Below are 21511 nucleotides of genomic sequence, written 5' to 3'. Positions count from 1 at the left end.
GTCCAGCATATTAACAGTGTTTGAGAACCACGGGTGTAGAAGAGTGTGCAAAAAGCTCAAACTGAGAGGCAGTGGTACGGCTTCTGGGAGATACAATAAGTGATGGGAACTTAATAGAGATCGCCCTCTCACTGACAGGAGGAAAAGGGGAAATCCGGGAGCACCCACGAATCCAGGGAGCACCTCCCTGGCAAAGGGACAGAACTTCCTCTAGTCTGCTGTGATTTAGTTTAAGGGCAGCACGTTCTCTGTCATTCTGTCCTTTCCACTTCACGAGTGTTCCTGAGAACACACTAATGTCAACAGTGCAATGGAGTTCATCAAATCTAAGATGCCACTGGTGGAAAAGATACAATTTTAAGGGTCACAAGAAAGAAAAAAACAGAGACTTGACCCCTTAAACAATGACACTCATTAGCCAGAAGATATAACTGCTGAGATATTAAAATACTGCGAGAGGTTTAGCGTTGGTATAACTTTTATGCAATACCTTGACACACTTTACTTTCATCTTTAATGCATATGTTTGAGAAGAGCCAGGCAGATGGGATGCATATTTCTCTAGCAGGGTGACTGAGATTCAGTGTGGGATGATGGACTGCATACCAAGGCTGCTGTGCCGGGGCTCAGATCTCGATAGTACACAGCGTCAGTATGTCACATCAAAGAACTGAGCTAGTGTGTACAAACAGAAGGATGCATGGTGTGGGAGGCCCTTCTGTCTACGCGTTGCTTTGATTGGTTAATGAATAAAGGAACTGCTTTTGGCCTATAGCAGAGCAATAGGGCAACAGAGCTAGGCGGGGAAAACTAAACTGAATGCTGGGAGGAAAAAGGCCGGGTCAGGAGATGCCATGGATCTGCTGCTGCCAGAGATAGACATGCTGAAACTTTAGCTGGTAAGCCACTGCCATGTGGTGATACGAAGATCACCACATAATAGATATGGGTTAAAATAAGATGCAGGAGTTAGCCAATAAGAAGCTAGAGCTAATGGGTCAAGCAGTGCTGTAATTAATATAGTTTCTGTGTGGTTATTTCGGTTCTGGGCAGCCGGGACAAACAAGCAGGCCCTCCTCCAACAGATGCAGCCCACAGTTCAGATTCTCTAAGGAAGTCTACACCTTGAGCTCTTAGTTTGGTTGCATGTGTTAGAGTGAGGGGCGGAATTTTAAGCTAATAACCATGGAGAGGAAGGACAATTAGCGAGTTAAGGAGCTAGGACCTTGCTCACTGTTCTCCTCAGAAAGGTTACAAAGAGCATAGAAAAATATCAGCCAAGTTTGTGTCCCCGAAGTGAAACTCAATTATGTTTCAGCCCAAGCTCATTTTTATTTACCATAAGCACTAATGTGTTTAATCAGGAGAGCACTATTTAGAGTTTACTAATGATGATTTTTTCAGGCAGAAATGTAATTAGAACAATTACTGATTCAAAACTAATAATACAGGGGACCAGCAAGGTGGCTCACCAGGTAGAGGTCCTTGCCCGACCGAGGGCTTGGGATTAATCTCCAGATCTCACAAGGCAGCAAGAATGATCTGGCTCTGGGGAGTTGTCCTCACATCTCCACAGTACACTTGCACACACACACGTGCACACGCACACACACTCACATGAACTAAAAGGAATAAATGTAAAAAAATGTAGATATTGAAAGGTGCTTGGCTTTCAGCCATAACTAAGAGGAGAATTTTCTTTTCTTTTCTTTTTTTTCTGCTGTTTTCCCCTTCCCATACTGAACAGTTCTTGGAATGATCCATAAATAGTTTGGCTTTCTCGCCCATAAATGTGTATATTGTCATCTATCCCGCGATCTTTGGGAAGTTGCCTAAGAGCTCTTAACTTTTCCTTAACTATTTTTGTGATAACGACATCACTGGCCTCACAGAAGTTCTGAGACCTAGATGAAGAGTCATACGTTGGTGGCCAGTAGAACAGTGCCTGGTCCTTAAGGATTAACTACCATCCTTTTTATTACTGTTTCCTCCCAAATCTTTCCTACGTAATCGTTTGTGCATGCATAACGTGTATGTGCGCGCGGGCACGCACGTGCATGCATGCATGCATGCGCGCCCTGATGTAATTTCTCATGATACGGGATAACTTGTAAAAAAGAAAACCAAAGGAACTTGAAGAGTACCATCCTCCAAGCATCGCGTGGGAAATGACTTTGTTTAAGACAAAGCGATGTCCTTCAGGGAGTGGGTGGACACTGAGGAGGCCCAGTCTGCCTTTCTCTGATTTCCCATCAAAACCCTTGCCCATCTTTGTGGAAAATACCAACTTGGAGCTATTAGTTTATTATTCAAAGAAAAATCAGCGCAGCGTGGATCCCTTGCGTATCTACTTTCGTGTTTATTGAGGGCTAATAACCATTCCTTCTACCTCTTTTGAGTACTTCCTAACACGGGGCAAGCACTTCATTAAATGATATTCATTTATTTAATATATAAATTTAATTTTTACTTAACGTTTATTTATTTAACATTAGCATTAAAATTTAACATTTAATTTAAAAGTTACTTATCCATATCGCTGTATTTAAATTAAGATGTGCATAATGTAGCCCTTAAATCCTATTAAGTAACTGATATTATTATGAATTTGCAGTGGGAGAAACGGATAGAAAGCAGATAGCACTTAGTAATTTGTTCAAGGTCACAAACGGCAAACGGGGCTCCGAGCCCCAGCGACCTGGAGTCCAGCAATCAGAGATCTCGGTGAATCTACCGCTCTGCCTCTTGGCTTTTTCTGATATCCGACCTCTAACCTATAGCTCACCTTGAGCATCAGCCTGTGCTTTTATCTGGAATTGTACCCTGCCTCTGGGCTAGGACTCAAACTGCGCATGTGCAGTGCCTACGCAGGGGAGGGTGGAAGCCAGACTGTCCTTGAACGGTGTGTGTGTGTGTGTGTGTGTGTGTGTGTGTGTGTGCGCGCGCGCGCGCGCGTGCCTGATCCAAGTCCCGTGAGACAGGAAGAGAGAAAGGAAAACCTGGTAGCCCCAGATCCTGTTGAGTTAAGACTTCACATCGCCGCGCCATTTCTTTGCTTGAAGAAATTTGGGGGCGGGGTATGAAAATCGCTGACTTTTATTTTTTTAATGAAATTCAAAAGTATACTGCAGGACACGGACAAACGGTGCTTGGTGCTCGGCTGGCTGGTTTTCTGCTTTGACTTACCGCTCCCCTCTTTTTTCCTCCGCTCTGCCGTGTCACCTGGAATTTACTGGGCATGAAATCCCAAGTGTTTCCAAATACAGTCTCCTCCCCGCAATTCTGTGTACTCAACAACGAAGTAAACAACCCAAGGCTGTTCTCAGTCCCTAAGTGCCACTCAGAGCCGTTATTTCAATTCCTTACAGCACAGCAATCAAGCATATTTTTCTGTTAAAAAAAACATGCTAGGGTCAAATCCAGCCCTGCAGTCCTTGCCTGTGCCATCAAACCTTGGAGTGGTTTCTTTCTGATGGGTCTGTGGGATCAGAAGCACTTACTCCACCAGGGACAGGGGGATGACTTATCTGAGCGTTGAAAGCCTTGCTGCCCGAAATCTCGAGATGAACACAGCAATTTAACTTTCTTTCAGTAATCAGAGTAATGTTAAAGGGAAAGAAAAAAAAACCCTGAAACGGAAACAAATTCTATGTCAGCCTCTTGGCAGCTGTTCCAGCCTCACTTTCCTTTGTTCTCAGTTCCACTTCTTATACAAGTGCATTCTGATGTAAGACAAGTCTTTGACAAGGGTGCTTCCAAAGGAGATTCTCTCCTGGAACGAGACGCCGTCCCATTTGCTCAGAGGTAAGGTCAGTAGAGCGACCCCCACTCCCCATCCCATGCCTTTTGTGTGATGCTGATAGAATTACAGAACAGCAAAGACGTCCTGACCTTGGTGTCTACCACAGGGATGAACGGCATTTATTAATTCTCCCAGAACCGATGACTAGGGCAGCTGTGAGTGTGCAGTCCATTTAGAGGCGTGCCTCGGAGACATCGTCTGTTGAGAGGCGACATAGATCAAGCCTCTCCATCAGTCTTCCTGCCGTGGCGTGTTTAGGGTACCCAGATATTGGGGGGAAGCCACAGGGCATCATTTGGTTTTGGACATACTGACATAGGGTAAGAGATGATATGTCGGTAGATAGGAATTTTAACGAAGACTCTAAATTATAGAGAAAGAAATGCGTCTCTCATTCACCCCATACCAATGTCTTGGCAATACAATCTGTACTCTCCCAGGGGTGAGGCACCTGTTTTGCCATTGCCTGGAATACTGTAACATTTGTCTTAGGAATATTCAGAAAAAGACTCTTGGCCAAAGTTCTCTTCATAGTGAGATCTAAAGGCCAAGGTCCTGGGTCTCCAGCAACATCACCGCAGGAGACAATGCTGCTCCTTCTCCTTTGCTTGGCTCCTTACTGGATCTCCGTATGGCCAACCCAGGCTTTCTCCAATCCTTCATCTAAGCGGGCTGAGTTACTCGATGAATTCGGCTGAGTGCTGCCTTAGGTCGGTTTCCATGACGATGGCAGCAGGACCACCTGTAGACCTTGTCATCTGTTGATTGGTTGTGTGCTCGAAATGTATTTATCCATTTGTTTGAGGCGGGGTCTTGATAAGTTTCCCAGGTTGGCTTGGAGCTCCCTGCAGCCCCAGGCTGGCCCCACTTCCAGAGGGCTGGGGTTACAGGCATGGGCCACCATGCTCAGCCATTTTTCTTCCTTTGCTGGAATCCTGGGAGAAGAGGTGATTACATCCTTCCCCCCTCCCCATTCTCCTCTGTCATTATTGCAGTATTTCCATCACACATTGCTTGGGTGTCTTTCACCTCAGAGCAAGGAAAGCTTGCCCCTGCTATTTACATTTAATTATCTCCTTGTTAGCAAGTCCCACAGAGTGGCCTTGTATATGGAGGACAGCATTCGACAGCAGAAGTGGAATTTGTATCAATCATGTCAACTTTACGAGAGGGGAGATAGTTCTAAAAAGAGCGTGACAAACAGATAGTTCAAAGGCAATCAATACCAAAAGCTGACATTACTTCACAATCTACTAATTAGCGAAGGTGAAACTTAGCTTGAAGAAGCCAAGAAATCTATGGCCTGATAATTTTTTTTTAAATACTGGGTGACTTCCATCATTTTTCTTTCACTAAGCTGTGAAAAGTATTGATCGTATGGCTTTGAAATTGTGGGCTGAGGCAGGAAAATAGCTACATCCACCAACACACATCTACCATAGCATTTTCTAAGGAACAGTTACTGTGCAAGGCTCTTTGGAGAAGAAAACATAACAGCACATGGATTTGCCCTCAAGAAAGTCAGGCATATTGGGGAGACCATAGAGAAGCATAAAAATATTTAAAACAATGAATAAATAGCAAGCCCATAGTGAAGGTTGTATGCAGAAAGACGAAAGAAAGAGGAGGGGTGAAGTAGTAGGTCCCAGTGTGGCCTCAGAGCAGTGAGGAAACACCAGGTGGCTCTGGGGAGGAGGTAGGAGTGTCCCATGGTAAGCGGAACTTCCTCTAGAGGAAAGCTCCCAACAGCAAAGGGAAGGAAGCCCATCAATTCCAGGATGGGGGCCGGCAAAGGAGAGATGCTTTGTCTATTCCCTGTCTGAGAAGCCTGAGGTAATAGAGGCTGATTATGTGAAGACTTTGATGGGTTTTTCTGTCTCCAAAAACATGAACCCAGTGTTTCCCTTCCCTGTATCCCTTTTCTTCTTTCTAGAAGCCCTGGGACAGTGTATAGCGTTATGACAAGTTCATCCATCTGGTGTGCTCTCCTGAAGAGTGGTCAGTGTCCTCTGAAAGAGTTTTTTCTTGGTCATCAGGGACTGAAGAAAAGGGGAAAGCATTTTTTTTTAACTAAAACATTTTAATGGTAAAATTAAGAAAAAGTTGCCCATGTGGCTTATTTTCTTCTAGAAGTCCGTGAAAAGCAGTTTGCCAAAACCGAAAACATCTTCCCTGAAATTCATAGCCAACTGCTTTGCAAACCCTGCACGGAGCAGCTGCTGTTTTAAGGACTGTGTTATTCCCCAGCACCCGTGAGGCATTTTCCTGTGACTGAATGGTTTAGTTACCCTGAAGTCGGTCATGGGCAGATGGTCATACAGAGGAATGGGAAGAATGCCTATTACTGATAATGTGAGAACCCAATAGAACTCTTGCTCACATGGGTGAGAAGATCCTATAGAAAATAGCCATTGTATGGCCAGAGAGACACATTCCTTAGGTACACGCTACCACTAACACATTTACTTTTCATCATTTAAAGGAGTACTTTCAGGCTGGAGAGAAGGCTCAGCTGTTAAAGGCTAGGCTCACAACCAAAAATATAAGAGGATTTTCAGCTAAGTATTGAAAATGAATCGATGATCGGAAGAGATGTCATTGAATTGGAAATGGTGAGAAAATGTGGCATAGCTCTCCAGCTGAGGTCATCAAACTGGCTTGAAATCGTTCTGGTATTTGGAAAAATCTGACAGGACTGTAGATGCTTGGTTCCATGAGTGTGTGACCTTTGCCCTCTCCAGGGTTCCCACAGTCAGAAAGCCTGGTAGCTGGCTTAATGGCCCGCTGTTTTCATCTGGGTACACAGTAATTTTTGAGGAAGAACCCTACATTTTTATGTTATATCGGGCTCTGAGAATTGTATAATTGATCCTACGTAGCTATGTCCATAGTGTATTCTGTTTTTGCAACACCACTGTCTCACTGTCTGCAACGGAGTAGGTAATTGAGAAAAACCACCAGAAAGGCGAGGGTCAAGAAAAGAGCAAAGACTTTTATGGCTGCGTTTCTCGTTCTGATGCATATCTCAAGGAAAGGTGGTTCAGCTAGTTTCAATTAATGCTTTCAAGTATTTTTGGGTTTAGGGGTAGAGTTTGGTGGTGGATGTATGTGTGGCATGCACACAGTTCCAGATATGATGCCCAGGACTCTCGCCGCCTCCCACAATTAATCCTTTATTCTTCACATAACAATTTAACAAGCCTACAACATTACCTCTCTTATCTCATTGTGAAATTTCCTCTTACATAACAAGCATCTCACTACTGGATCTCTGTGGAGCAGATGGTCTTCCGGAACTATGTCTAGGTAGGCTAGCATACACCACATGAAAGCAATGCATACTTCAAGAAGCTAAAGTGTTTTTTGATCCTATGTCTTTAGAGTCTGACAATATGTCCAGAGACTACGGTGTTAAGAACCAAGGAAACCTCTGTGTAGACATTGATGAGGCATGGGGAACCAGACTCAGAGAATGTGAAAAGAGGTGCTTTTCAGGTGCTTCTACAGAGGTATCATTATTTCCTCTCAGTATCCCTAAAAATGACTTCACTAACTCCTAGGCATCTGGGATATCCTTTTACAATTGTTTTGGTCTAAATGGGGCAATAGAAAATTTGGTGCTACTGATCCAAATATCAATCTTACTCACATGTTTTACACTTTTACTCAAAGCCACAGGCAAAAAAGAAAAAATAAGCATTTTATTTTCATCATTCAGTAAGACTGACAACCCTCCCTTTCCAGTCTAGGGGTAGAAGCTGCCACTCGGTGCTGTCTGCCCCAAGTTGTTTCAGCAGATAAAGCTATGACTTTTAGCAAGATTTGCGAGCCAAACAGCAAACTAGCTTGGAAATGATGGAAAATATAGGTAATTTTTTTATATTAAGAATTTCTTTCTTGCTGGGCAGTGGTGGGGCACACATTGAATCCCAGCACTCAGGAAGTAGAGGCAGGCGGATCTCTGTGAATTCGAGGCCAGCCTGGTCTACAGAGCAAGTTTCAGAACAGCCATGGCTACACGGAGAAACCCTGTCTTGAAACACCAAAAGAAAGAAAGAAAGAATGTCTTTCCTACAAAGGAAAGCAAACTGTATCCTGAGCAACAACCAAAACAAGAATACCAGCACAGTGATACAGCCCTAAAGACCCACACAGCAGCCGCATGGATGAGGTGTAGTCTCACTATGGGTTAAATGTATCCCTTTAAGTTCCTGGGGAGTAAACTAGTTCCCAAAGTCACCTGTTCATGGTGTGTGGAGGGGGCTTTGCGGGGTGATTACGATGTATCAGGTCATGGCATGGAGGCCCAGTACTAGAGGAACTCAGAGCAAACTCTACAACAGTGTTCTAAGGAACCATACACGAGAGAAAGTGATTTCTTCAATTAATGTTGGAAAATGTCCTTTTCATATCCGATGAATTATAGCTTAGGAAACTACATTAATTCTGGACTAAAAGCCAGCTTTCCTCAGGAATCTTCAGATTCTCTCTCTAACTTGGCCTTCAGTGTGGCTATAGGTAGTCCGCCTAGTCCTTGGGTTCTGCTTCATATATTCACCAACCCATGGATCAAACGCTTTGAAAAACAAAAGCCATATGTATACTGAACTCACACAGACTGTTCTTATCAGTATGTATTTTGTCTTATTTCTAAACTAGATCACAGCTATTTATAGAACTTTGATGCTGATTTATGAATTGTCAGTAATCTAGAGGTGATTTGATGAGGGGAAATGTATGGAGGCCATCCCTCATAACAAAAGTGACTTGAACATCTGTGGGGTTTGATGGCACAGGAGCCTGGAAACAGTCTCCATGGATACCGAGAAATGACTGTACTGGGCTCAACCTATTAAGAGTTTTTTTTTTTGTTGTTGTTGTTTCTTGTCTTTCCTTTGGGGGCATGGGAAAGAGGTTTAATAACTACTGTCTCTGTACCCTTTGTGCACTGAAGTGTGCTGTAGTGCCCTTGATGTGGTTGGCATGAGGACCTGTTTCCATTAGCAACTTGGGGACACTCATTATGCCATGCCTCCCCTAATTCCCACTGCGTCTGGTCTCTTTTCTAGAACTCTTGATTAGACACAGGGCTCTGGAACTGGTCTGCAATTCTTTGAGCATTTCTCTCATACTTTCTGTTTCTGTTCTGCTCTGTTTCATCTGAGAATTCATGTAGCTTTTTATCTCCCAGTGCTTATACTAAAAAATTTAATGTAGCCATGATAATTTAGGTATCCAAGAATTCTTTCTTTAACCATATTGCTCTTTTTTTTATATACTTACTATTCTGCTTTCATGTGTGGTTATAATGCTACTTTAGACAGAATCACAGGTGACCTTAGAAGTTTCAAAGTTTGTCTGTTTATTAAAAATTTCCAGCATATGGTATTCTAACAGATAAAATTGATGAGGATAATTCTATTTTTACTGTGTCCTTATGTTATCATTGTTTATTTGCTATTTTCTGCTCCTAATATTGTTTTGAGGTGCTGGGCACAAAACTCAGGGCTCTGTGCATCCACATTGCTAGCCCTAGCTTTTCTACTTAAAACTGCTTAAACATCTCTCTCTCTCTCTCTCTCTCTCTCTCTCTCTCTCTCTCTCTCTCTCATTACTTACTGTGTGTGAGTGTGTGTGTGTTTGTGTGTGTTCACATGCACACAGATGCACCACAAGATGCTGTGTGTAGTCAAAGGACAAATGGCTGGAGCTAACTAGATTCTTTCTCTGTGTGGTCTCTGGGATTGAACTCAAGTCATCACGCTTGGCTGCAAGCGCCTTCACCATCTGAACCCCTCACCAGCCCTGCTGATCTTTTCTGTTTATTTTATTTTTTTTTTAAGACAGGGTTTCTCTATGTAACAGCCCTAGATGCCTGGAACTAGCTCTTGTAGACCAGGCTGGCCTCGGACTCAGAGAGATATGTCTACTCCTGCCTCCTGAATGCTGGGATTAAAGGTGTGCACCACCACTGCCTGGCCCCTGCTTATCTTTTTATAAAAAAATTCATACCTAGTGGTCATGGTGATTGTGTAGCATTTTGTGCTGGGGTTTTAAAGTTCTGAGCATTAAGACGAACAGTGGGTATACGTTCCCTCCCTCTCTTTCTCTTCTCTGACTGTAAAGTCACCCACTCCTGCCCTGCCCACTCCGGGCAACCCTGTTCCCCTCACTCCTTTAGTACAGTACAGTACTACAGTACAGTGGGGTCTAGGAGACGAGAGGCGATAAGGATTTTCATTTTGCCACCAACAATCAGCAAATGGAGAATCTTTTAGAACTTAATTTAGTTGCTGCAACTAGATTTTGGGGACCCCAGTTGCAGATCTTGGAGATTTTATTTGAAATAAAAAGGTGAAATCATTGTGAAACTAAAAACAATTCTGCGTCTCCCGTGGCGCTGGAAGATAGGGACACAGACAGCTGATGTCTTTCCAAGCACTCGGTAAATGTCACACGACTACACTTCATCAGTGTGGGCTCGGGGTTAAAATGTCCAACAGAACCACACTTTCCCTCCTCTGCATCTTTAGCCTTCGGAAGCACTGGAGTCTTCACCCCCATCAACATACCTGGCTCTGTGTAATTTCTCAGCTGGCCCCGCAGGGATGGCTGACGGCTACAAGCAGGTGCTGCTGATAAGTTATGTTTCTCATTTTTACAGATGCTGTGCATTCTGCCTCTGCCATCCCCCGCCCCTTCCCAGCCTCCGAAGCCGCGCTTTGTAAAAAGACACTTGGCTATCTTCACACGGTTTCCCTGCTACAATAGGTAAATGTCAAAAGCAATCAGGTGCAATATCGGCCTCCCGCATAGTCCCCCAAGCCCCGAGGCAGATAAAAACTCCTTGCAATATTTTCCTAATGTAAATGGAAACAGAAACGAACCCAGGCAAATGATCCCTCCTGAGCCAGCTGTCCTTTTCAATATCTTAGCCCCAAGATTACATAAATATTTATTAGCTCTTCAGTTGTTGTTTTTTTTTCCCCACCGAAGCCAAAGTTCCAACAGGATTCAGTGTACTTTACCTTAAATAATGTAATTTTGCATGACTGGAAAATAAAAGACCCCAAACATGAAAAAGCCCTAAGCAAAGTGCTTGGGAGACGAGAGATTGTGATCATATATTAACTTTGATAAGAGCTTGTAGTACGACCTCCACGTGGTTAAATAAATTACGTTGGCAAGGGAGAGCATTTCACGTGTGGTCCTTCTCCTCTCCCGATCCCTCTGTACAGCGTCGCACCGTTTAGCCCACGCTGGCTTTCTGCCTATAGGCACTTTCTCCCGTCGCTTATCTTCCCAGGGCTGCAGCGGCGTGTGCTTTCACTTTGACCAAACACTTTACAAATCATTCTGTTTCTGTCGTAATTTTATGAGGCTGTTACTGCAAAACGACTTGGATTTCTCTAAAGCAAGAAATGAGGAAAGGGGCTGAGGGGTCCTCAAAGGCATCTGGTAAAATGACAATTATCCTCTAGAGGGAAGAGACCGAGAGCAAAACTCCACTTCACCCAAGATCTATAGACGGCAAAAGCCTATGAAAAGACCTCAGTGGTGTTGGTCTTTAGGGAAAGAGAATAATTTAAAATCAAAGTGAGATACTGCTGTCTGCCTTCTGGAATGGCTAAAGGGTCTACATGGAATGAACACATGGTAGAAAAGCCTGGAGATATAGTTCAAAGATGGAAAGTGTCTGGAAGGACCGTCCAAGCGGCTTGGGAATAGGAGTCCCATGATCCATTGGTCCCACCCTCAGTATTTACCAAATGGAAACACCCTTCACATGTTCTCTTTAAAATAGAAAACCATTCTCACACAGACTTACAAAAAGATGCTCGACAACAGCTTTGTGATTGTTCCAAACAGGAGATAAACCAAATGTCCCTCAACTAAAGACTGATTGACCATGGTACATTCATATGATGGAAAACTATTGAGTCATTAAAAAAAAATCATAGGACAGAAAAAAAAATCAGTGGTTCAGGTGTGTGCAGCTGACTTCATTCCTGCAGTAGCTTTAAAGCTAAATCTACTCGTTAAAACTTGGATGATGATTTCAGAGTTTTACTCTATTGAAATCAAACTTTAACAAATAGGGAGAGAAGCGAAATAGGCAGGGGAACAAAGATTTTGGGGAGAGAGAGATATAGATAGATAGATAGATAGATAGATAGATAGATAGATAGATGATAGATAGATAGATGATAAATAGATGATAGATAGATGATTAGATAGATAGATAGATAGATAGATAGATAGATAGATAGATAGAAACAATTGGTGTTGAGTAAGGCAGGCACCGGTGTGCGGAGGACTCTGGGAACTACCGGAGAGGAAATGTTGTTGAATCTGGGTTTGGCAAGACCTGTAGAACTCTCCCAGGTGACAGCTGGAGGGAGGGGAGAGACCACAGCTACATGGGCTGTCCCTTACAAAGACAGATCTGTGCAGAGTCAGACGGCAGTGGACATGAACACTGGTGAGCCCTGGGACAAGGGTGGGGTTGTGTGTGGGCGATCATGGAAAGGCCTCATTCCTGGCACTAATCCAAGAGCTGGCATATGACAGTTACCTGAGCCTATCAGGCGTGCTAAGTGGGGGGTGGACACGGGGAGGCAGAGACAAAGACATAAGGGTCACACTCAGTGCTACAGAGAGGAGCAAGCCATCACAGGGGCGGCCATCTAGCCTTATTAACATGGAAGACAATTGAAGATGTATCTCCTACACACGGGCTATACGTGCCAGTGGGTAACAGGTCAGGGCTGCTTGCAGGAGGGAACATTTCCTGGATGGGAGAAGGTTTTCTTGTTAGTTTAGAACTCCATGCCAGGTATTAGCAATGTCCGGGTGAGCACAGTCTAAGCTCTTTGCATCTGCCTTCATCTCTCAAGGGTGATAATATAGTTATGTATTTACATTTAACTAAGAGACAAAAGTCAGAACTTTTACTGATGGGAGCTGAGTAGGGGCGCCACTCTCCCTAGAGAACTAGTTTTAACTATGTTTCAGTTTTGCCCAGGGTCTGTGGGATTGCGGCTACTTTTCATCTTGCTTTTCATCTAGCAAATCTAACGACCATTCCAGTGAATGTTTTTCAGTCAGGACATTCTTTCTTACATTACTTTAACTGCTTGGTGCCGGAGACTACAAGATCAAAAGCCTTCAGAATGGGTATCTGTCCTTGATTTCTGGAGGACCTACTCTCATGGTGAACCCATGAATATAGGGCCTTGTGAGCAAGACCCCTGGAGCAGAAGGCCTGACCCGGTTCCCTCTTGAAAACAAATGAGCTCACCAGGAACACACATCTGGGCACGTGTGTGGGGCAAACCCTTGCCTGACTAAGAAAAGCAATCTGAGGAGGTCAGATTGGAAAATGAGATCATCAGGTGGGCTAGGCTAGTCCCTTTCCTCTGGCAATGCGGAAACCTTAAGAATGGCCAGTCGTCTCCGTCAGCACTCAGGGAAGGGGGCTGATTAATCCTTAGAAAAGACTCCAACCACGTGTGGAGATTAATTAAGTTGGGAACAAATGCAACTTAAATTACAAAATGATTGGCCGTCCCTCACGAGAGTGCTTACCAGGGTCTGGGATGGTAGGAGTTTGGTCAGAGGCACACTCTGAGTCTTTGGCGGAAGCTGGGCCTGCAGGAGAAGTGGTGTTTACATCAACCTAAATGGGAACCTTTGCTACAGCTGTATGATATCTCCAGGGGACAATTGTGTCCTGAAATAACAAGGTCTTCTTTAAAATGAATCCATATGTGCACCCAGCTTTATGATATATCTGATGTAGTGTGCCATTGGGAAAAAGAGAAGAAAATACAGTTACAGAGAAGACACTGCAACACAAGTCCCCAAATAGAATGTGTGTGTGTGTGTGTGTGTGTGTGTAGGAATGTATCTTCAGTAGAATTGATGCGCATTCTTTGAATCGCGGGTGAGAGTAACAGGTATTTTCCCCCGGGAGCGTGGTCCTGCCAGCGAAGTACGCAGGTGCCTCTCAGCTGTAGATTCCTTGAACTATCTTGTGAACAGCAAGGAGCTGGATGATTTAAGCCCAGAGGAAGCAGCCACCACCACCCCTTCCCACGCTTTCGAGACAACTGAGTAGCTGACGGAAAGAAGACACCTGCCTTCCACTGCTCCTGGGAAGTCTTTGAACCCAGTAATAAATGTTCGTGGAGATGAGTCCCTAGTGGGAGAAACTTAGGACTGATAAGCTCCTTCCAAACAATAAGAAAAACTAGCTCGAATTTTTAAAAACACAACAACAAAACAAATCGCTCCGAGAGCACGCAAAGGTGTTTTGCGAGGCGGCACGGCTCCTCTTCTTGAGAATAAATAAGGACGCCGCTTCTTTCACAGACCACTGTCTTAAAAACTGGGTCTTTCTGTTAGTGCCGCCAGAGTAGAATGTGTGCGTGGTGTTTCTGCTTTTTAATAAACGCTTCCATGTTCGCATGTCAGAGCGCTCAATTAAGGCGAAATGTCTCAGACCGCCAGCTGCATAATGAGACGACCCAGGCAGCCGGGTTTTCATTTCGGAAAAAAAGCTAGTCATATTCAGGATCGAGAAGATGACGGCATCTCTGGGCTCCATTCCTCTTGATCTTAGCTGGGATGCTCTTCCTAAAGAACGCAGCAATTCAGCTTTTACACGTGGAACTGACAAGGTTTGCTTGTGAAGATGGAGGAACGAGGAAGGGATTTGAAGTCGTGGTCTTGTTTTCTCCCAAGAGATCTGGCACGTCACCGAGATCCTCCCAGTTAGGACCGGGTAATGATCGCCACGTGGTCCTCAGTGACAACCAGGGGTAGTCTGTGCCAGACCGAGAGGAGTCTCAAAGCAGACACAGGTCCCCTAGTCCTTTAGAGGACTAGAGCTTTGTAACGCAGATGCTTAGGACCAGGTAGGCCGCCCAGGGTAGAGACAGCGGAGAAAAGTGGCGGGGAGTTTGTTCTCTGGGACCTTGCTCCCACTGTCCCGCTTTATAGTGTGATCTGTCTTGCTAGGTGGGGATCAGGCTGCACAGAGTTCCCTCTGTGATTGGTCCATTGCCACTTCACCTACTAGCAGAGCTGTCCTGACGCTGCAGCTAGGTTCTGAGCAGGGAACATTTTCTAAATTTGTTTTTTAATTTGTGATTTTTTTTTAAAGATTTATTTATTAATTATGTATACAGTGTTTTCCCTACACATATGCTACAGACCAGAAGAGGGCACCAGATCTCATTACAGATGGTTGTGAGCCACCATGTGGTTGCTGGGAATTGAACTCAGGACCTCTGGAAAATCAGTCAGTGCTCTTAACCTCTGAGCCATCTCTTCAGCCCCTGATTTTTTTTTTTTTTTGGTTTTTCCAGACAGGGTTTCTCTGTGGTTTTGGAGCCTGTCCTGGAACTAGCTCTTGTAGACCAGGCTGGTCTCAAACTTAATTTGTGATTTTTCTAAAGATATTTTGTCATAGTAAGAGGAAGCTAACACACTTGTATCTGTACAGATCTTTAAAATTCTTCCTAAGAATTTGATCTGTAATTGCTTGTTAGTTCATTCTGACCCAGAGTTCTGGTCAAAAACCTACATTTTTTCCCCCCTCTCAGATCAGATTTTAAGTCCTGAAAACAGTGTAACACTTCTGATAATGGCACACAGATGCTCAGGCTGCTGTTTAATGTCACTTTAAGTCAAGAAGGAGACGCTTGCACTACAGGTGGAAAGCTTTTAATATCTGTCCAGTTCAGAGTGATGCTCAGCCCCCTGGGGACCAGCCTTGAAGGGAAGACATGTGTTTCTGAGTTCACTACTTCATACAAAGAACACTTCCTCCTTATGTTTTAGGAACTATTTTTTCTTTTTTAAATACACAGCGTTTTGGTATAGAGCACCACTAAATATCAGGCAACCAGCAAGCCAGAAACCCCATGTCACAGTTTCCTATCTAGTTAAACATCTCATGTCGCTGGCAATGTTGTCTTGGCTGAAGAAGCATGGAAGGGGGTTTCTCTATCCCCAGGGAAGGGAAAATTACATCTGGCTTCTTCATCTCTCTTCCCTGCTGTGATGATATTCAGTGGAGACACGATGTTTGCAGAGAGATTTTGGAAGGCATGGCTTTGAGTCGGAAGCTTGATATTTTTCATGGCTCTGTCGTTTAAAGGCCCGGGAAGTCTGGCATAGGAACCTGGAGTTCTCGTGAAGTTCCTGCAGATTCCTCAGTGGCACTGGCTTGGGCACCGCAGCTTTCTCTGACCTACAGTGGTCTCTCTTGGCCACCCAGCCACCTCCAGCCTGCTCTGGAACCCATGACAAAGCAACGGAAACAAGCGTTCCTTTATAATCAAGGAGACGGAAGCCGTATGACTTCCTGGTGGTCCCAAGGCTAGTTAATAATAGCGCCCGTTTTCTAAACAAGCAGTATGATCGCAGCACCTGAGCTACGAGCCCTTTGCCACTTGCTTGCCTACATGTAATGATCTGCCCATCAAATAAATGCAAAGGGGTTCTTGTCCACCAATGAAAAGGTAAGACAGGAGAAGAAAATTACCCCAAGCCCAGGAAATGGGGGAGCAACTGTGACCCCCAAAGTACACAGAGCATCACACAGTCTCAGCCCCTTGGCGTCCAACGACCTCTGAAACCCCGAGCCCAAGGATGGCCCTTTACCATTCACAGAGCACTTGGCCTTTCTCTCTGAAAATAGGGACACAGTTATGACAGAAGCACGGAAGAGCCTCAGCTCCAGAGAGCGCTTAGGTGCGTGCTGCAGATGACAACATGCTATAGTACGTACAGTGTGTATGTATCACACATCATGCCGTCTGTGTGATAGCTGCCTTTGCCACACAGCACGGGGCCAATCCGCGTTTCGAAATTCTTAAGTTGAAAAGAAAGAAATATAATAAGAGGCAGCAACCAGGAGGCTTCCTGTGCTAACAGACTCTATTTCTATACTCGAGGGTGGTGCAAAATCGTACCATCTTGAAGTGGTTCGGAAGTATATTTTTTGAGGTCAGTCTCTACACAGAAAAAGGCTCCTATTCATTCTAAGCATTAGTGCCTGTTCTTTTCCCAGAGCTGCTTAGGCATGGCCCTTATTTGCAGCAGAGAAAGCACGCGCACACATATCCTAATGCATTTAGAAAGAAAACCGCTATGCTTTAGATACAGTGGAGACCTAAACCGCATGCTTAGCATTTTCGTGACTGCAGTATACTTTATATTTTCCTCCCAGTCCTCTAGGAATTCTGCCCCAATAAACAATCTGAATGTCTTGAGATAGCTACAAAGGCTTCCTGTGAACATTTCCCCGAGTGTAAGCTGTTGGGAGGCTGTTTGTATAATTCACGACAATCCTCAGTCTTGTGTCCCTTTTAATCTTGGTGAATCCGTCGTACTGACAGATTCCTGCTTTGAGTTTATGCTTAAAGACTAGATTTATTTCTGCGACTTATCAGGAAGAAACAGGGAAATGAAACTGTACTTTCAGACGTATGTAATTTGTTCTCTGGGCGTATTGGCTGAGATTTAACACCTCTGCGGTTTTCTCCCTTGAATTTGTTGAGGCCCATGCTAAACAGGGCAACCCTCTCTAGCCACGAGCCTTCTGGTGGGCTTCTGATAACATAACCTGACCATAGGAGCTCTTATTAATTCCTGGTAGCTATTTATTTATTTACTTGCTTATTTAATTATTGGTATCGCTTGGCATGCTTTTCTACCTCACACAAACTGGAAACCACAATTCCAGAGAATTTTAGGGATAGAGCACGGACAAACTATTATTATTTAAACACTTCTACATTCAGGTGAAATACATCCATAGCATTTTGGGCCAAAGCACTTGAACATGAAAAACAACGTTATTTTCCTGTCCTCACTTCTGATTTCTGTTTGTTTACGGTCGTGAGCTAAGCCCCGGAACGCTGCTGCAGAGGGGGAGGGGACCCAAGAGACCGTCTACAATGATGACCTCTGTCACCCGTTGTATAGGCTCACAGGACATTAATATTGGAGAATCCACTGACTTCAAATCCATTTCCTGCCTACAGCTACTGCCCCGGAGGAGGACCCGAGAATCTCTGCCTGGGGCTGGTTTTAAAAAAGCCTCCCAACTCTGTCCTGTGTTTCCAGTTTTACTTTCTCCCCACTGCCATTTAATTTTATATAAGCATCTTTAAGAAAAAAGGCAGGCCATTCTTCACAACCTTCCACCAGTGTCCGTTGTAGGAGACTTCTCCAGTGTTTCCCGGCAGACCAGACCCGAATAATCACACAGAAACTCTATTAATTACAACACTGCTTGGCCCATTAGCTCAGGCTTCTTATTAACTAACTCTCACATTCTAAATGAACCCATTTCTATTATTCTGTGTATCATGGCAAGGCTGCAGCCTAGCGGTAAGGGTCCGGGCGTCTTTCTGCTTCCGCAGCACTCTGACTCCGCCTATTCTCTCTCTCTCTTCCAGCCTGGCTATATTCTGCCCTACCATAGGTCAAAGCAGCTTTATTCATTAACCCATAAAAGCAACACCTGTACAGAAGGACCTCCCACACCAGTCCGCCAACATAGAATGTAAATGGACTTGCTACCGGTGCAGAGCAAGCTTGTACCACCTGGGTTTAGCCCACTCCCAAGTGGCATCTCTGCTATTGTCTCTGGCTTACACTCTGCACAGCCACCCCAGGCTTCTGCGTATTTCTTCATCCTGAGCTCCTTCTCGTTGGAAGGTTGCTGTCTGAAAAATCTCCTCCTAGGTCGTTTCCACCCCTGGCTTATCCTATGAAACAGCGCTCAGAAGAGACATTTCCTCACCCGCCCGCGAAAATGCTACGCGCTTCCTCTCCCAACCACGCTACCACACCTCAGTCTTTTCTATTTTATTTTACTTACATATAAACTAACAGCTTTTACAGGGCTGAGGGTTTGGGGAGCTGTGGTTGCCGTCTTGCACCCTTCTTGAACTTAAGGTGACTGACATCAACCTAATCAGTGTTGAGGGTGGCTTACGTTTCTTTGTGCTCTTAGCCTGGGGCGTTTAGGCTACTCTGTATATCCATAGCTCTTTGTTCATCTAGACTTCTGTTATCCCTATCACTAGAACAAACAAACGTAAGACCCCCCTTATCCGAGCACAGGCCAGCCAGTCACTTACTTATGGTGGTTCCGGACTCAGGTCTGTTGAGGGAGCTGATGATGACAAAGCCGAACCCTTCGTTCTCCTTGCGGTGAATGACCACATCGCTAGTCTGCAGGCTGTGCGAGGCAAAGCCTTCAGGCGGCGAGGCGTTGCTGCTGGGGGCGGCGTGGTTGCTGTTGGCGTAGGTGGCGTAGTCACTGCGTGGAGAGCTGTGGTGGGTGGATACGGAGCCTGGACTCCTCCCATTCTCCGGGCAGGGCTCCCCTGAAACACATACCATGGTACATAGGGACTCAGTGGATTCCTCAGAAGGAGCAGGCGCAAAGAGCGATCGGCTGACCTTCCCTCTAGAAATGCAGGATGTTTGAAGGGCTACAGATCTCTGTCCGCCAGGGCTTCACCAGTTGTTAGTCTTCACAAAAGTACGGAGACCCCCACCATTAGCCTCCTCCCACCCTATCAGTTCCCCCACCCCATCAGCCTCCCCCAACTCTTAACCACCTCCATCAGCCTCCTCTGAGGTTGCTACTTGCTTTTGTTTTCCTCTTGTTATGACTGCAAGTCCCAGAGACAAGACAACTTTTATATATTAGCCTCTTAGTTGCATAGTAACAGACTAAAGATGACGGGAAAACGAGTAGACAGAATCCCAAATTATCACAGGCATATGACTCACTGAAAGAATTGATAAAGGGGCTGGGAGGGATGGCTAAGAGGATGAGGTACTTGCTGTGTAATCATGAGGATCTGAGTTGAACCTCCAGAACTCATTTATAGGCAGACGCTAGAGCAGGCTTCTGGGGACAGGGATTGGCGAGTCCCCAGAAGCTCTCTGGCCAGCTGGAGCAGACAACAGCAAACAACATAGAGAGACCCTGCTGCAAACAACGAGGAAGGTGAGGACAAGCCTGAGGCTGTCCCCTTAACCCCGCAAGTATGTGCCGAGGCACACACACTCCTGCGTCACACCGGATACCTGTGAACTCTCGCACGTAGACACACAGGTTAAAAAAAACAAACAAACAAACAGAAAAGCACCCATCTTCAGGACCTGCCCATGAAGCGTCTGCTCATTTCTCGCACAGTAGGTCTGCTCATTTCTCGCACAGTAGGTCTGGGGAAGAGCAGGCGTAGGAATCGAGATCATAGTTATTGAGTTTTGGGAAAACTCTACTGTAGCCGGAAGTGGGGCTAGTAACCCCAAGGATGACGGCACAAAGGGGACCAATGTCATTTTTTGTTTGTTTGTTTGCTTTTGTTTTTTGAGACAGGGTTTCTCTGTAGCTTCAGAGCCTGTCCTGGCACTAGCTCTTGGCTAGCCTGGCCTAGAACTCACAGAGATCCGCCTGCCTCTGCCTCCTGAGTGCTGGGATTAAAGGCGTGCGCCACCACCGCCTGGCTGTCATGTTTTTGTTTTAAGTCACAGTTTAACCCAGCAGTGGTGGTGGCGCACGCCTTTAATCCCAGCACTCGGGAGGCAGAGGCAGGCGGATCTCTGTGAGTTCGAGGCCAACCTGATCTACAAAGCGAGTTTCAAGACAGCCAGGGCTGCAGAGAAACCCTGTCTCAGCAAACAATCAATAGCCACACTTCTATTGTAACGCCATCTAAGTGGGAACTGGACTTTTTCTTCTAAACAAAAGTGGTCTGTTTATTATTTCACAGGACAGTCATCAGTCACATCACAACAACGTAGTCTGAAGGAAAACAATAAATCAACTGAGGTTTTCGTTGAAAATTAGTTTGTACCCTCTGGATCAAATCCAGTATCAGGCTAACAAATTGTGAATGTTGAATCTCAACAGAGTGTTTGAAGTCTTTTTTCTAAATTTGCATCCCGTATTACAACAAACACTTTTTTAATTAATTAGCTAAACCTAACTAAGACTTCAAAAATGAAGCAAGCGTAATTGCGTGGCAATATGACAGGAAATTGGGAACAAAGAGAAGCTAGTTCATGGCTTTAATTACGATTTCGTGTGTGGGGGTGTTTTACCTGCATGTATGCATGTGCGCTGTGTACATACATGCTCAGTGTCCATGGCCGTCAGAAGAGGGCACGGACCCCTGGAATTGGGAACACATGGTTGTGAGCTGCCATGTGAGTGCTGGGAATTGAACCCAGGTCCTCCGGAAGAGCAGTCAGTGCTTTTAACCACTGAGCCATCTCCCTCTAGTCCCAAGAAGCCCATTTTTGAAATGGAAGTTGGTCTGCCATCGAGAAGGATTTCTCGTTTTCCCTTCTTTAGGTGTTGGCAGGGAGCGGGATAAGAAGAGTAGATTCGTTCCTTAGAAACTGGGGTGAGAAACAGGACTGTTCCGCTTCCTTTTTATCAGTCATCAGGGTACCAAAAACATCTGTCAAGTGGAATAATAAGAGGAAATGACCACAGTTCCCAGTTTCTCGTGGGGCCTGTAGATGTTGACTCTTTTTTAGGATACTGGGACACATCTTGTGTGAAACGTTAAAATCGGTTGGCAGAAAGTCTCGGGAATCCTGTTAGTATCACAAGCTGCCGTTCCAGCCTTGTTAGTGTGGCGTGACTGGGAGGGAGATAAACTG

The 21511-nt window shown here is 44.9% G+C and overlaps 1 protein-coding gene across 6 annotated transcripts in view; it reads right to left on the bottom strand.

Annotated features, from left to right (window-relative positions):
- Window positions 1–21511, bottom strand: part of Magi2 (membrane associated guanylate kinase, WW and PDZ domain containing 2) — a 1214245-nt gene that overhangs the window by 95716 nt on the left and 1097018 nt on the right. For all 6 annotated transcript variants that reach the window (XM_075955872.1, XM_075955873.1, XM_075955874.1 and 3 more), the window contains one exon: window positions 18964–19212. In XM_075955872.1, the coding sequence (XP_075811987.1) occupies window positions 18964–19212 (249 nt within the window). The remainder of the gene's footprint in view (window positions 1–18963; window positions 19213–21511) is intronic.

The sequence above is a fragment of the Microtus pennsylvanicus genome, chromosome 22 (assembly GCF_037038515.1).
Source record: "Microtus pennsylvanicus isolate mMicPen1 chromosome 22, mMicPen1.hap1, whole genome shotgun sequence".
Lineage (NCBI taxonomy): Eukaryota > Metazoa > Chordata > Mammalia > Rodentia > Cricetidae > Microtus > Microtus pennsylvanicus.
The sequence above is the reverse complement of the archived record's forward strand: the minus strand, read 5'-3'. Positions and strand labels throughout refer to the sequence as shown.